We start from the raw sequence: 17,477 nt of genomic DNA on the forward strand, positions 1-17,477 counted from the left end.
TTTAATTTCCTAGCTCTCATTTTTTTGGGGGGCAGGGATGGTGGTGGAGAGAGTGCTAGGGTTCTAACCTAGGGCCTCCCATATGCTAGGTAAATGTTCCATCACTAAGAAATATTCCTAGCTCCTCTGATTTAACTCTTTAAAAAAATTGATTTTTAGTTGTAGATGGACACAATACCTTTATTTAATTAATTAATTTGTATGTGTTGCTGAGGATCAAACCCATTGCCTCACACGTGCTAGGCAAGCACTCTACCACTGAGCTACAACTCCAGCCCACTTACTCTTCAACCCACTCCAATATGGTTATGATACCACCACATGACCAAAGCTGCTGCTTTTATCATGTCCAACTACCTCCATGTTCCCAGACCATTTATTTCCTTTTTAAAATCTTGACTTCTAAGCAAAGAGATATGCTCTTTTATATTGAGGTACAGAACAAGATACCTTCTATGCTAGCTCCTACAATCTTATTATTCTCTAAAGGTTGAGAAGTACACAGAATTTAGTCCTGGGCTCTTTTCTCTGTAGTCTCTCCTTAGACAACCTCATTCACTCCTATGGATTAAAAAAAAAATGATCTTAGTCTACCTACCACCCTTGTGCCCAAATATTCAATTCAATTCCTATGAAGTAACTGATGATATCCACAGTTTACATAATCTTGCAGAGACAGCATACATGTTTTATAGGTATCTCTCCCCAACCTTTAACTTTTTTTTTTTTCCTTTTCTCTTTGGTACCTTTATTTTCCTTCTCTAAATGATACATTATGGATAGCATTACATATCAGTATATGCAGAGCTGTTGCATTCTTTTAATGGGCAGATGGCATTCTGTGCTGACTATATATTAAAATTTACTTTAACCATCCCTTACGGGTAGGTTTCTAAACTCTTGTTATTATCATGAGTGTTGCAATGGATACCTCTGAACATATCATTTTGTATATGTGAATTTATGTGTGAGATAAATTTCTATAAAGGAAATTTCTGAATTGAAAGTTCCATGCATTTGAAAACACAGATATTCTCAAACATTCCCACAGAGGTACTACTTTACACCAAATAATAATGTAATTCTCAAGAAATTAAATGATACTGATGGCACCCCAAAGTCATAATTAGCCACCTTCTTTTTTTTTTTTTTTTCTGGTCCTGGGGATTGAACCCAAGGGGGCTTAACCTCTGAGACACATCCCCAGTTCTTTTTATATTTTATTTAGAAACAGGGTCTCACTGAGCTGCTTAGGGCCTCAGTAAGTTGCTGCGGCTGGCTTTGAACTCATGATCCTCCTGCATCAGCCTCCCAAGTCACTTCCATTACAAGTGGAAGTCACCGTGTCTGGCCCAGGCTTTTTAAAAACTCTTTTCTTTAAGATCCATTTGTTTATTTGATGTATTTACTTGAACATCTCACAAACAGTGACATGACTATTTCTTCTTTCCTAATTATATCAATCCAGCACAAAATTATGTCAGTTCTACTTCCTATTTAATCCTCAAATCATCTATGTATCTTTTCTTCACTGCTATGCCTCAAATCTAAGCTTTGGTAAGCAATAACCTAGTATACTTAATTAGTTTCCAATTTTCTCCCATATCCATTCTGACCCTACTCTAAATTATGCAGAGCAAAGTGCACTCATTAAAACTTATCCATTCAACTAACTGCTCCCCCCAAAAACAAACAAACAAAAAAACCACAACAACTCTATCTTCAATGTCTTCGCATTGTTATCAGAAGTAAACTCCAAGTGCTTAGATAGTTTTCAGTCCGATCTGGCCTCTGCCTACCTATTACCTCATGTCCTTCCACTTTCTTCCCTATTCACTCCTGCTCCAACTGTACTGACCTTTCTCTCAATTGTGCAAATGTTAATTTTGATACACGTATCACAGCCTCTCTTTTAACACTCTATTTTCTTTCAGAATATCTCTTCTTAACTACAATCAAGCAACTCTTTTTTTTTTTTTTTTTTTTTTTTTTTTGGTACTGGGGATTTGAACCCAGGGCCTTGTGCTTGCCAAGCACTCTACCAACTGAGCTATATCCCCAGCCCAATCAAGTAACTCTTTAACTGTGTATTTATTATCTTTAATGTATGCTCTATGAAAGACTGACTTTGGTTCATTGTTGTGACCTCAGAGTCTGACACTGTGGGAAGCCCAATAATTATTTACTGAATGAATATAGCATGTATGCAAAATACAACTTTCATTCCACATAACACTGGGGTGGAGGCAGAGGAGACTCTATTAGAATCTACAATAAATAATTTCCTCCAGTGGAATGTAAGTTCCTAAAAATGAGAACAATTATATTCTTTTCTGTATTATGAATACTGGAGTTTAACTATATAAAGTATCTGATAAACGTTTGGTAAATAAAAAATAAATGACCCATCAATATAAAACCATACATCTTTGGTTAATGACTAATTCCCTGTCCCTCTTGGGGCAGATACTAGGTATGTAAAAAATGCCACCTTTTCCCCTTAGTGATTAAAAGTATGGAAAGTAAGCAAATGCTAAAGTTCTGCTTGTATTATAATAATTGGTTATAGTTAGGTGGCTAACTTACCAGAGCAGACTTCCCCACGCCTCCTGAACCAAGGACCACTAGCTTGTACTCACGCATGATGTGGTCTGTTTAAATACTGACAATCTAAAAAAAAAAAAAAACAAAAAAAAAAAAACAAAAATAATAAAAAAAATTAACAAACATGCTAAGAACAGTGAATTTGTTTTGTTTTGCTATTTTTTTTTTAAAATACCATTCAAGGGACAACAGAGGATACACAGCAGAACTTTCATAGATTTTAGCTAGGTTTATACAACTACATTTAGACATTTTAATTCATGAAGATCATCTTTGATTAGGCATCAGTTATAAACCTGTGCATGTTACTTCTGAGTGTTTGACCAGAAAATAAAAGTATTAAGACCAATAGTTGAGGCTAGGTGAGGCAGTGTACACCTGTAATTTTAGGCACTTAGGAAGCTGGGGCAGGAGGATTCCAAGTTCAAGGCCAGTCTGGCAACTTAGCAAGACCCTGTCTCAGAATATAAAAGGGCTAGGGATGTAGCTCAGTCAAGTGGTTGCCTGGCATTTGCAAGGACCTGGGTTCAATCCCCAGTACCACAACAAAACAAAACACCGAACAGTTGTATAACTATAATCATGAATCCAATTCTTTGTGAAGCCATAACTTAAACCAGCTATGTACTTTCTTGAAACATTCACTCATGAGCTCTAAAATAAAGTACATGTTATTTGCCTGAAATATACAGTAATTTTATACTGTTTTGTTCATTATCGTATTATAACTAAACCATGTAAAATGTCATCTTGAAAGTTATTAGTATAGAAATAGGAGATCAGATGAAACTGTTACACTTATCAGCAGGTCTTAGTAATATACTTAAGGGCCAAATGGCTGAAGAAAATTAAAGAAACATAAACTTTATTTTTTTATCTTCATGGTTATATTAAAAAATTAAAAATGCAGTAAATAATTTCCAATGGCCATGATGGAGTAACGGGATCAGATTTTTCATTCCATAGTAACAGCCACAATAATCAAATTTCTAAAAAGTTATCAAAGAGAGAAAAAAGAATCTTATAAGTAGTCAGAGGTAAAAGTTCAGAAAAGAACAAAGTTTTGTTAGGAACAAAGTTAAACTAATATGTATCCCTGAATAAAAATCAAAAAGAAGCAGGGCATGGTGGTGCATGCCTGTAATCCCAGTAGCTCAGGGGGCTAAGGCAGGAGGATCACAAGTTCAAAGCCAGGCTCAGCAACTTAGAGGGGACTTATGTAACTTTGTGAGATCCTCTCCCTAAATAAAATATAAAAAAGAACTGGGGATGTGGCTCAGTAGTTAAGTGCCCCTGAGTTCAATCCCTGATGCCAAAAAATCAAAAATCAAAAAGTCAAAAAATCAAAAATAAAAGTATATACTGTCAATTTTGACATATGTAAGAAAAAGAATAAACTATATACTTTAACTATACATCAGATATGAAACTCACCACAGACAGTATAACCTCAGACCTTTTGAAGTCGCAGAATACCCCTGTTCTAGAAAGTAAGATGTGTAGTGTTATGCTGGAATGAGTGTTCAGTAGCTTACTGCAGTGGAAAGTACAGCTTAACACAAACCTGATCTGAGGAACCTATCTTGTGGAGTATTCAGTAAAGGTTCAAGGAGAGTGGGCCTTAAATCAGCATACCAACTCTTATGCTTCTGTTCATTCACTAGGAAAGTATGAAACAAATGCAGAAGATCTCTCTTCAAGCTTAAAAATGTGTCTCAGAAATTGGAGCCCTCTGATAAGTACATGAGGTGATGGATACACTAATTCACTTGATTTCATCATTCCACAATGTAGTCATATATCAAAACACCATAGTACACTCCATAAGTAGCTACAGTTATTTTTTAATTTAAAAAATATAGAGATTGATGAGCTGCAGGTGTGGCTCAGTGGCAGAGTGCATGCTTAGCATATGTGAGGCCACGTTCAATCCTAGCAACATTATATAAAAGAAAGGAAGAGAAAAGAAAGAGAAGTTTATAAAAATATAAACTTTTTGAAAAGCTATGTAAGACAAAAAATGGAACATCTTTAAGATGCTTTAAGAAAAAAATAGTCAATATAAAAAGCTAAATAAATACCATGACTATATTCTTTAGAAATGAAAGATTTTTTTTCATATTCCTAAAAGGGGGGGGGCAAATAAGTTCATCAGCACAAACATAAATGGTGAATAAGAATAACCTTCAATGATTTAATAACTACTTAAACTTTATGTCAACAAATTGGAAAGCCTAGAGGAAATGGTCAAGTTTCTGGACACATCTGACCTACCAAAATTAAACTAAGAGGATATTAAGAAACAAAACAAAACAAAACAAAAACTCTTAACCAATAACTAGTAATGGGATTCAATCAGTAATAAAAATTCTCAAAGGCCCAAGACCAAATGTCTTCACAGCTGAATTTTACCAAAATTTAAAGAATGATGTGCTCCTCAAACTCTTCTATACAACAGAAAGGGAAGCAACCTTTACAAATTTGTTGTACAAAACCAGCATTAATCCGCTACTAAGACCTGACAAGGAAAAAAGAAAACTACACACTAATATCCCCAATGGATACAGATGCAAAAACTCAACAAAATACTTATAAATTGAATTCAAAAGCACATTAAAAAGATCATACACAATGATCAAGCTGGTTTCATTCCAGTGATGCAACGATGGTTCAACATATGCAAATCAATAAATGTAATATAACACATAAATAGAATCAAGGATAAAAATCAGATGATCATCTCGATATATGCAGAAAAAGTAATGAAATTCAACATTCCTTCATGATAAAAAGCCCTGAGTAATTTAGGCAACAAAGGTTCATATGTCAACATAATAAAGGTCATATATGACAAACTCAGAGCTAACATCATACTGAATGGGGAAAAACTGAAAGCACTCCCTCAAAGATCAGGAACAAGACAAGGGTGCCTACTCTTACATTCATATTCAATAGAGTACTAGAAATTTTAGTCAGAGCAAGCAGGCAAGAGTAAGAAACAAAAGGCATACAAATAAGAAAGGAGGAAGTCAAATTAATCCTGTTTGTAGATAATATGATGCTATACATAGAAAATCCTAAAGACTCTATCAAAAGACTGATAAATTCAATTAACTAAAGTACACAAAATCAATATATAAAAGTCAATAGCACTTCAATACACAAATAATGAACTTGTTTACAAAGTAATTAGGAAAAGTAATGCTATTCACAATAGTCACAAAACCAACCAATCGACTAACAGCCAACCAATCAACAAAAACCCTAGGAACAAACCTAAGAATCAAAAGACTTCTACAATGAAAATTATGAAACACTGAAGAAAGAAACTGAAGCAGATGCTAAAAGATGGACAGCCCTCCCATGTTCATGGACTGGGAGAATTAAGATTGTTAAAATGGACATACTACCCAAAGCAATCTAAGAATTTGATGCAATCCCCATTAAAATACTAATTGCATTCTTACAAAATTAGAAAAAACAATTTTAAAATTTATTTGGAAGTACAAATAGACAAAGCAATTTTGAGCAAAAAGATCAATGACGCAGGCAGCACAATACCAGATTTCAGGACATACCACAGAGCCACAGTAACAAAAATAGCCTAGTATTGGCATAAAAATTCCAATGGAACAGAATAGAGGACCCAGAAATAAATTCTGCATCTTCAGCCAACTGATTCTTAACAAAGATGCCAAAAACATACACTGGAGAAAGATCAGACTCTTCAACAAATCATGCTGAGAAACTAGATATCTACATGTAGATTACAACTAGATAGTCTCTCACATTGTACAAAAATCAACTCAAAAAACAGATCAAAGACCTAAACGTTTAAGAAGAGACTCTGAAACTACAAGAGAAAAATACAAGGGAAATACTTCAAGGTGCTGGCACAGGCAGTGATATCCCTATTGGATAGGACTCCAAAGCACAATAACCAAATCAAGAATTGACAAATGAGATTACATAGAATTCAAATGCCTTTGCATAGCAAAGGAAACAATCAACTGAGTGAAAAGACAACATACAGAATGAGAGAATATCTCTGCCAGCTATTCATCTAACAGAAGATTAAAAATATCTCAAATAAAGAACTCAAAAATCTTAACAACAGTAATAAGACAAGTATTCCAATAAAAAATGGACAAATGATCTGAACAGTCACTTCTCAAAACAAAACAAAACAAAACACACACACAAGTTGTCAATATATGAAAAAATGTTCAAAATCTTTAGATCAGGGAAATGCATCTCACCTCACTTTGAATGACTCTTATCAAACAAACCAAAACAACAACAAAAAACTCAAAAAACAACAACACAAGTAACAATTGCTGGAGAGGTTGCGGAAAAAAATTAACCCTTTTATACTGCTGATGGGAATGAAAATTAATACAGCCACTATGGAAACAGTATGGAAGATCCTTGAGAAACTAAAATACAACTCCCACATGATCCAGCTATACCACTTCTGGCTATATATCAGAAAGAAATGAAGTTAGCATACAGAAGAGATATCTGCATACCCATGCTTACTGTAGCAATATTCACAATAAGGAATATATGGAATCAGTCTAGGTGCCTTTCAACAGAAGAATGGATAAAGAAAAGGTGGTACACAGATACACAATAGAGTATTATTCAGTCATAAACAAGAACGAAATCCTGATATCTGCAGGAAAATGGATGGAACTGGAAGACACTGGCTCAGCAAAATAAACCAGATACTGAAAGACAATTCTCACATTTTGTTGCATATGTGCAAACTGGAAAACAAAAACAAAAAAGCTGACCTGAAAGTAGGGGGTCTATCAAGGAATGAACTATTAGGGATTAGGAAAGGAATTGAGGGGAGAGGGGAAAGAGGGGAGGAGAGAAGGGAAGACAGATGAACATGATCAAAGCACAATACATGCATATTTGGAAATACCAAGGTGAATTCCACTACTTGGTACAATTAATATGTTAATAATTACAATTTGGGGCTGGGGCTGTGGCTCAGTGATAGAGCGCTTGATTGCCATGTGTGAGGCACTGGGTTCAATTCTCAGCACCACATCTAAATAAATAAAATGAAGGTCCACTGATGACTAAAATACATATGTATTTTCAAAAGTAATAAATATTATAATTTAGAAAGTAAACCCAGATCTAAGATGGCGGACTACAGGGATGTTGCACTCCTTGTTGCTCCATAACTTGGGATTCAAGCAGAGGTAATGCTGTTTCTCTTTGAGGAAGGTCTCGCTGCCTACGCATCCCCTGCTGTTTACCCCATTCATCTGCCTTTTGAGTGCGGATAGCTCACTAACTGCCGGCTATCATCCCCCATTTGCCAGTCTGCTAACCCCCTGCCTGCCTATAACCCACTGCCTGACCTACACCTGCTGATTGTCAGCCATTAGCCTATAGACCCCCTGCAGACCACTACCGGATCTCCTGCTGCTGGCTGTGCCTGGAAGTCCATTGGCACAGTCCCGCAGGTTTGGGTACATGTGCTGCCGCCATCTTCTGACAATAGCCAGGGCCTGCAAGTTTCCCAGCGGGGCTTCCGCCATTTCAAGGCATGGCCGTCTTAGTTTGGGGGCTCAGGCCAGGGCTGAGAAATATACTGGGTAACTGCAGGTATGACTGTCCCTGGGATCTTTTCTGCTTGGTGTGGTATCTGGCTGCCTCTTCGCAGGGTCTCTCCTTTGTGTGAGTGCATGCCTGGCAGTCTCTCTCCAAGTTGAAAGGGCATTGACACCTAGGGACTGCAGCAAGACAGGGCTTGGGGATGCTGAAGCCCAGCTCCGTCAGATTGCAGCTGGGTTTATGTGGGCCAGTCTGGGTCTGGCAAGCATGTGGAAAGTCAGAGACTAGAGGCAGTTCCCTAGGGGGAGCACAGTTTGAAGAAACTGAAGAAAATTGGGCCTCTCCAGCTCAGTGAGTCCTGAAGTGTGCAGGGACAGAAAGGGCTAGCTACAACAGGTGGGAAGATTGTAAGAGGGTGTGAGGGCATCTTGCTACTGGCTCACCCATGCAACCAGTCCGGCACCCACTGGACTGGAGTTTAACATCAAATTTCAGACAACCCCACCTATCGGTGGAGAAGGAAAGCTGAGAAAATTTTTGAAAGCCAATGGAAGCAATCATTCAATATTCCATTGAGACTTTCCTCCTTTTTTTTTCTTTCTTCGCCCTGTCTTGTACCTCTACCATCTTTGAATCCAAATAATTTTCATGCATCAATTTATTGTGGAATGGGACATCTGAATAGTATATGACAGTTTTGTTGTGTATTTTTATATTTTTACTTTCTTAAAAACATCTGTACATATTTTTTCTCTCACCTACCTGTTTCCTTAGATTTTCTTTCTCACTTCTCCAATACTACAACCAACCTCTATTAATTCCTCCCTCGCTCTTACTTTAAATTTTTACCTCTATCTTTTCTCCTTCTCCCTCATAAACATCACATCTTACACTACTTCTGTTCCCTCATTGTCCACCATTTTAAATGGTGAACCCTTTTAGCAAACTTACTGTTTATAGTGTAGAAAATAATTGAACACTTCATTTCTATCTATTGTGACAAACCATAAACGCCTTAATAGGAGCCATTTGGTTTAAGGTGGTATTTCATTTGCATTGGGTGCTGTTATTATTGGTCTCCCCCTTAAAGGTGAGGTACTAGAAGCCTCAGGGACACTAAGACTTCAGGGTAGAATCTGTACTGCTTCAGTTCCATACTGCTAAATAAGAAGACACACAAACAACACGAGAAAACAAGGGAACGAAGTGCCTCAAACAAACCAAGATGCTCCAACAATAGACTCCATAAACAACACAGTAGAAGAAATGTCAGAGATGGAGTTTAGAAAATACGTAGTTAGATCTTTGAAATAAAGAATAATGTTGGAGAGAAAATACAAGAAGTGGAGGATCACTTCAATAAAGAAGCAGAGATTATACAAAGGAATAAAGCATAAATCCTTAAAATGAAGGAAACAATAAATCAAATTAAAAATTAAATGTAAACTATCACCAACAGACTAGACCACTTGGAAGACAGAACCTCAGACAATGAAGACAAAATATATACTCTTGGAAATAAAGTTGACCACATAGAGAAGATGGTAAGAAACCATAAACAGAAATTCCAAGAATTATGGGATAACATGAAAAGACCAAATTTAATATTTATTGGAATAGACAAAGGCATGGAGATACAAACCAAGGGAATGCACAATCTTTTCAATAACACAATATCAGAAAACTTCCCAAATCTAAGAATGAAATGAAAATCAACTACAAGTGGCTTATAGGACCCCAGGTATACAAAATTACAGCAGACCCACACAAAGGCACATTATAATGAGAAAGACTAACATATAGAACAAGGACAGAATTTTAAAGGCTGAAAGAGAAAAAAATCAAATTACACATAGGGGGAAACCAATTCAGTTCTCAGCTGATTTCTCAACCCAGACCCTCAACACCAGGAGGTCCTGGAATAGCATATATCAATCTCTGAAAGAAAATGGATGCCAACCAAGAATTTTATACCCAGCAAAATTAAGCTTCAGATTTGAAGATGAAATAAAAACCTTCTATGATAAAAATAAGTTAAAAGAAAGTCAAGTTAAGAACCAAAAATAGTGGGCTGGGGAGATAGCTCAGTCGGTAGAGTGCTTGCCTTGCAAGCACAAGGCCCTGGGTTCGTCCCCAGCACCACAAAAAAAAAAAAAAAAAAAAAAAAAAAGAACCAAAAATAAACCAAAATGACTGGTAATACAAATCATACCTCAATAATATCCCTGAATGGCAATGGTCTAAACTCCTCAATCAAAAGACACAGACTGGCAGACTGGATTAAAAAAAGACCCAACAATATGCTGTCTTCAAGAGACTCACCTCCTAGGAAAAGACATCCACAGACCAAAGGTGAAAGGTTGGGAAAAAACATCACTCACATAGGCTGCGTAAATAAGTAGAAAACCCCATCCTCATAGAAGACATAGTGAACCTTGAACTAAAATTAGTCAGAAGGGATAAAGAAGGACATTTCATACTGCTTAAGGGAATCATACAACAACAAGATATAACAATCATAAGTATATATGGCCCAAACAATGAAGCATCTACGTACATAAAACGCTTCTCAATTTCAAGAATCAAATAGACCACAACACAATAATACTGGGTGACTTTAATACACTTCTCTCACCACTGGACAGATGTTCCAAACAAAAACTAAACAAAGAAACTATAGAATTAAATAATACAATCAATGGTTTAGACTTAATGGACATACATAGAGTATTTCATCCATCATCGAGTGAATACACTTTCTTCTCAGCAGCACATGGAACCTTTTCTAAAATAGACCATATGTTACGCCACAATGCAACTCTCAGCAAATATAAAAAAAACAACAAACAAACAAACAAAAAAACCCCAGAAATACTACCCCCTGCATTCTATCAGACTGTAATGGAATGAAACTAGAAATCAACGATAAAATAAAAAATAGAAGCTACTCCAACACCCGGAGATTAAACAGCATGCTATTGAATGATGAATGGGTAAAAGAAGAAATCAAGGAGGAATTTTAAAAAATACTGAGAAGTTAAATGAAAACACTGATATATCAAAATCTCTGGGAGGATATGAAGGCGGTGCTGAGAGGAAAGTTCACTTCATTGAGCTCATACATTAAAAGAGTAAAAAGTCAACAAATAAATGACCTAACATTACACCTCAAAGTTCTAGAAAAAAAGAGCAAAACAACACCAAAAGCAGCAGAAGACAGGAAATAATTAAAATCAGAGCTAAAGTCAATAAAACTGAAACAAAAGAAACAACTGAAAAACTTGACAAAAGTTGGTTCTTTGAAAAAATAAATGAAATTGATAAACCCTTAGCCAAACTAACGAAGAGAAAGAGAGAGACAACTCAAATTACTAAAATTAGTGATGAAAAAGGAAATGTCATGATAGATACTACTGAAATACAGAAGATAATTAGAAACTAGTTTGAAAATTTATATTCAAATAATATAGAAAAACTTGAAGATGTTGACAAATTTCTAGAGACATACGATCTACCAAAACTGATGCAGAAGGACATACACAATTTAAACAGATCAATTTCAAGCAATGAAATAGAAGATGCCATCAAAAGTCTACCGTCTACCAACCAAGAAAAGTCCAAGACCAGACAGATTCTCAGTCAAGTTCTACAAGACCTTCAAAGAAGAATTAACACCAATACTCTACTGATGATTCCATGAAACAGAAAGGAGGCAACCCTTTCAAACTCATTCTATGAGGCTAGCATCTCCCTTATGCCAAAACCAGACAAAGATACATCAAGGAAAGAAAACTTCAGACCAATATCCCTGATGAACACAGACACAAAAATTCTCAATAAAATTTTGGCAAACTGCATACAAAAAAAATATTAAAAAGTAGTGCACCATGATCAAGTGGGGTTTATTCCTGGAATGCAAGTTGGTTCAACATATGGAAATCAATAAATGTAATACATCATATCAATAGAGTTAAAGACAAGAATCATGATTATCTCAATAGATGCAAAAAAAGCATTTGACAAAATACAGTACCTCTTCATGTTCAAAACACTAGAGACACTAGGGATAGTAGGAACATACCTCAACATTGTAAAAGTATCTCTCATTCTAAATGGAGAAACATTGAAAGCATTCCCCCTAAAAACTGGAACAAGACAAGGATGCCCTCGTTCACCACTTCTATGCAACATCATCCTTGAAACTCTAGCCAGAGCAATCAGACAGAAGAAAGAAAGTAAAGGGATATGACTAGGAAAAGAAGAACTGAAACTATCACTATTTGCTGACAACATGAGTCTATATTTAGAAAATCCAAAGAATTCTACTGGAAAATTTCTTTAACTCATAAATGAATTCAGCAAAGAAGCAGGATATAAAATAATTTCTATACATAAGCAACGAATCCACTGCAAGAGAAATATGAAAACTACCCCATTCACAATAGCCTCAAAAAAAAAAAAAAAAAAAAAAAAAAAAGAAAAGAAAAACAACAACAACTTGGGAATCAATCTAACAAAAGAGGTGAAAGACCTCTACAATGAAAACTACAGAACACTAAAGAAAGAAATTGAAGAAGACCTTAGAAGATGGAAATACCTCTCATGCTCTTGGATAGGCAGAATTAATATTGTCAAAATGGCCACACTACCATAAGTGTTATACAGATTGAATGTAATTCCTATTAAAATCTCAGTGACATTTTTTAAAATTTATTTTTATTGTAAACAAATGGGATACATGTTGTTTTTGTCTGTACATGAAGTAAAGGTATACCATTTGTGTAATCATACATTTACATAGGGTAATGGTGTTTGATTCATTCTGTTATCTATTCCTTCCCCTCCACCCCTCCCACCCATCTTTTCCCTCTATACAGTCCCTCCTTCCTTCATTCTTGCCCCTCCCACCCCCCTTTATGTGTTATCATCAGCTTACTAGCGAGATCATTCGTCCTTTGGTTTTCTGAGATTGGCTTATCTCACTTAGCAAGATATTCTCCAATTTCATCCATTTGCCTGGAAATGCCATAATTTGATTATTCTTTATGGCTGAGTAATATTCCATTGTGCGTATGTATGTATGTGTATGTGTGTGTGTGTGTGTGTGTGTGTGTGTGTGTGTATATATATATATATATATATATATATATATATATATATATATCATAGTTTCTTTATCCATTCATCAATTGAAGGACATCTAGGTTGGTTCCACAATCTGGCTATTGTGAATTGAGCAGCTATGAACATTGATGTGGCTGTATCTCTGTAGTATGCTGATTCTAAGTCCTTTGGGTATAGGCCAAGGAGTGGGATAGATGGGTCAAATGGTGGTTCCATTCTAAGTTTTCTAAGGAATCTCCACACTGCTTTCCAGAGTGGCTGCACTAATTTGCAACCCCACCAGCAATGTATGAGTGTATTTTTTTTCCCCACATCCTTGCCAACACCTTTTGTTGCCTGTATTCTTGATAACTGCCATTCTAAATGGGGTGAGATGGAATCTTAGGGTAGTTTTGATTTGCATTTCTCTTATTACTAGAGATGTTGAACATTTTTTCATATATCTGTTGATTCCTTGTACATCTTCTTCTGTGAAGTGTCTGTTCATTTCCTTAGCCCATTTGTTGATTGGATTATTTGTATTCTTGGTGTAGAGTTTTTTGAGTTCTTTATATATTCTGGAGATTAGTGCTCTATCTGAAGTATGAATGGCAAAGATTTTCTCCCACTCTGTAGGTTATCTCTTCACATTGCTGACAGTGTCCTTTGTTGAGAGAAAGCTTTTTAGTTTGAATCTATCCCAGTTATTGATTCTTGCTTTTATTTCTTGTGCTATGGGAATCCTGTTAAGGAAGTCTGATCCCAAGCCGACATGTTGAAGATTTGGACCTACTTTTTCTTCTATAAGGTGAAGGGGGCTGGGGATATAGCTCAGTTGGTAGAGTGCTTGCCTTCCAAGCACAAGGCCCTGGGTTCAATCCCCAGCAACGCAAAAAAAAAAAAAAAAAAAAAAAAAAAAAGATGAAGGATCTCTGGTCTGATTCCAAGGTCCTTGATCCATTTTGAGTTTTGTGCAGGGTGAGAGATAGGGGTTTAGTTTCATTCTGCTGCATATGGATTTCCAGTTTTCCCAGCACCATTTGTTGAAGAGGCTATCTTTCCTCCATTGCATATTTTTGGGATCTTTGTCTAGTATGAGGAAATTGTATTTATTTGTGTTTGTGTCCATGTCCTCTATTCTGTACCACTATCTACCTATCTATTTTGGTACCAATACCATGCTGTTTTTGTTACTATTGCTTTGTAGTATAGTTGAAGTTCTGGTATTGCGATACCCCCTGCTTCACTCTTCCTGCTAAGGATTGCTTTAGCTATTCTGGGTTTCTTATTCTTCCAGATGAATTTCATGATTGCTTGCTCTATTTCTACAAGGTACATCACCCAATGACATTCTTCATAGAAAAAGAAAAAGCAATCATGAAATTCATTTGGAAAAATAAGAGACCAGAATAACCAAAGCAATCCTTAGCAAGAAGAGTGAAGCAGGAGGCAGCATCACAATACCAGACCTTAAACTATACTACAGAGCAATAATAACAAAAACAGCATGGTATTGGCACCAAAATAGACATGTAGACCAATGGTACAGAATAGAAGACAAAGAGACCCACATAAATATGGTTATTTCATATTAGACAAAGGTGCCAAAAACATACATTGGAGAAAAGTGAGCCTATTCAACAGATGGTGCTGAGCAAACTGGAAATCCATATGTAACAAAATTAAATCAAACCTCTATCTCTCGCCTTGCACAAAAATCAACTCAGGGGGGCGATCCAAGATGGCGGCCTAAAGGGAGACTGCACCCCCTGTCGCTCCAGAACCCAGGAGTTAAGAAAGGGAAGCATTGAGAGACTCGGACTGAAATAGAGCCACGGGTGAGTCTGCCCACTGGGTAAAGCTCGGCCCGGGGGGCAGGCCCAGTTAGAGGTGGCTTATCGGAGCCGGGCAGGGCAGCTAGAGTCATCCACAGGCAGCCCTGCGCACTCCGGCGGTGGGCCCCGCCCACACAGCCAGCTTCTCCAGGTTCTCGGAACGGAACTGGCCCGCTAGTGAGAGCCTTTCTGACCAGAACAAGCTCCGAGTCCCGGAGCCAGTGCAGCTCAGCATACTCTGGCACGCAAGCAGATTCAGGGTCCAGATAGGGCAGCCAGAGACTTCCCCAATTAGCCTGGACCCCTGCGGTGGGAGGTGCCGTTCAAGGCTAGCTTCTCGGAGCTGACCGCCCAGTGAGAGACTTTCTACATAGAACCAGCCACAAGCCCCCGAACCAACGGAGAGCCTCGATCCGCAAACAGCCTCTGGGATCAGGGCAGGGCAGCCAGAGACCTCTTCAGGCGGCTCTGCCCACTCCGGCTGCAGGCTCTCTTCTCGGGGCGATCCAAGATGGTGGCCTAGAGGGAGACTGCACCCCCTGTCGCTCCAGAACCCAGGAGTTAAGAAAGGGAAGCATTGAGAGACTCGGACTGAAATAGAGCCACGGGTGAGTCTGCCCACTGGGTAAAGCTCGGCCCGGGGGGCAGGCCCAGTTAGAGGTGGCTTATCGGAGCCGGGCAGGGCAGCTAGAGTCATCCACAGGCAGCCCTGCGCACTCCGGCGGTGGGCCCCGCCCACACAGCCAGCTTCTCCAGGTTCTCGGAACGGAACTGGCCCGCTAGTGAGAGCCTTTCTGACCAGAACAAGCTCCGAGTCCCGGAGCCAGTGCAGCTCAGCATACTCTGGCACGCAAGCAGATTCAGGGTCCAGATAGGGCAGCCAGAGACTTCCCCAATTAGCCTGGACCCCTGCGGTGGGAGGTGCCGTTCAAGGCTAGCTTCTCGGAGCTGACCGCCCAGTGAGAGACTTTCTACATAGAACCAGCCACAAGCCCCCGAACCAACGGAGAGCCTCGATCCGCAAACAGCCTCTGGGATCAGGGCAGGGCAGCCAGAGACCTCTTCAGGCGGCTCTGCCCACTCCGGCTGCAGGCTCTCTTCTCGGGGCGATCCAAGATGGTGGCCTAGAGGGAGACTGCACCCCCTGTCGCTCCAGAACCCAGGAGTTAAGAAGGGGAGGCATTGAGAGACTCGGACTGAAATAGAGCCACGGGTGAGTCTGCCCACTGGGTAAAGCTCGGCCCGGGGGGCAGGCCCAGATAGAGGTGGCTTATTGGAGCCGGGCAGGGCAGCTAGAGTCTTCCCAAGGTATCCTTCCACACTCCGGCAGTGAGCTCCTCCCACACGGCCAGCTGCACGGTGCAGGCCCACAGTGAGAGCATTTCAGCACAGAGCCAGTTCCAAATCGTGGAACCAGTAGGGGGCTAGTGGCAGTTTTCTTCAGATACGCTGCTTTATCAGATTCCTCCAAGACATCAGGCTACTGAAGGCTGGGAGGTGATACACTGGAAATCTACTGGGACACTATAAGCCAATAGCGGAAAACTGCAATATCTCAGGGTCCCACTGACAACTGACCAATATGAAAAAACAAGGGAAGAAAATGTCCCAAACAAACCTAGATACTACATCGATAAAACCCAATGACAGCACAACAGAAGAAATGTCAGAAAGGGAGTTCAGAATGTACGTAATTAAAACGATTAGGGAAGCTAATGAGGAGATGAAAGAGCAAATGCAGGCATTGAAGGAGGAGATGAAAGAGCAAATGCAGGCATTAAATGATCGCACCAATCAACAGTTAAAAGAGCAAATACGGGAAGCAAGAGATCATCTCAATAAAGAGTTAGAGATACTGAAAAAAAAAACAAACTGAAATACTTGAAATGAAGGAAACAATAAACCAAGTTAAAAACTCCATAGAAAGCATAACCAATAGAATGGAGCACCTGGAAGACAGAACCTCAGACATTGAAGACAAATTATTTAATCTTGAAAGCAAAGTTGGCCAAACAGAAAAGATGGTAAGAAATCATGAACAGAATCTACAAGAATTATGGGATATCATGAAAAGGCCAAATTTAAGAATTATTGGGATTGAGGAAGGCTTAGAGAAACAAACCAAAGGAATGAACAATCTATTCAATGAAATAATATCAGAAAATTTCCCAAATCTGAAGAATGAAATGGAAAACCAAATACAAGAGGCTTATAGAACTCCAAACATACAAAATTACAACAGACCCACACCAAGGCACATTATTATGAAAATACCTAACATACAAAATAAAGACAGAATTTTAAAGGCCGCGAGAGAAAAGAATCAAATTACATTCAGAGGGAAACCAATAAGAATAT

General features: G+C 38.3%; 1 protein-coding gene across 5 annotated transcripts in view; it reads right to left on the reverse strand.

The window, feature by feature from the left end:
- The window catches only part of Rap1a (RAP1A, member of RAS oncogene family), a 103,721-nt gene that overhangs the window by 22,117 nt on the left and 64,127 nt on the right, over positions 1-17,477 (reverse strand). For all 5 annotated transcript variants that reach the window (XM_047542433.1, XM_047542404.1, XM_047542415.1 and 2 more), the window contains one exon: positions 2,587-2,670. In XM_047542433.1, the coding sequence (XP_047398389.1) occupies positions 2,587-2,643 (57 nt within the window). In that variant the 5' untranslated portion in view covers positions 2,644-2,670. The remainder of the gene's footprint in view (positions 1-2,586; positions 2,671-17,477) is intronic.

Source organism: Sciurus carolinensis, chromosome 1, assembly GCF_902686445.1.
Source record: "Sciurus carolinensis chromosome 1, mSciCar1.2, whole genome shotgun sequence".
NCBI classification, from domain to species: Eukaryota; Metazoa; Chordata; class Mammalia; order Rodentia; family Sciuridae; genus Sciurus; species Sciurus carolinensis.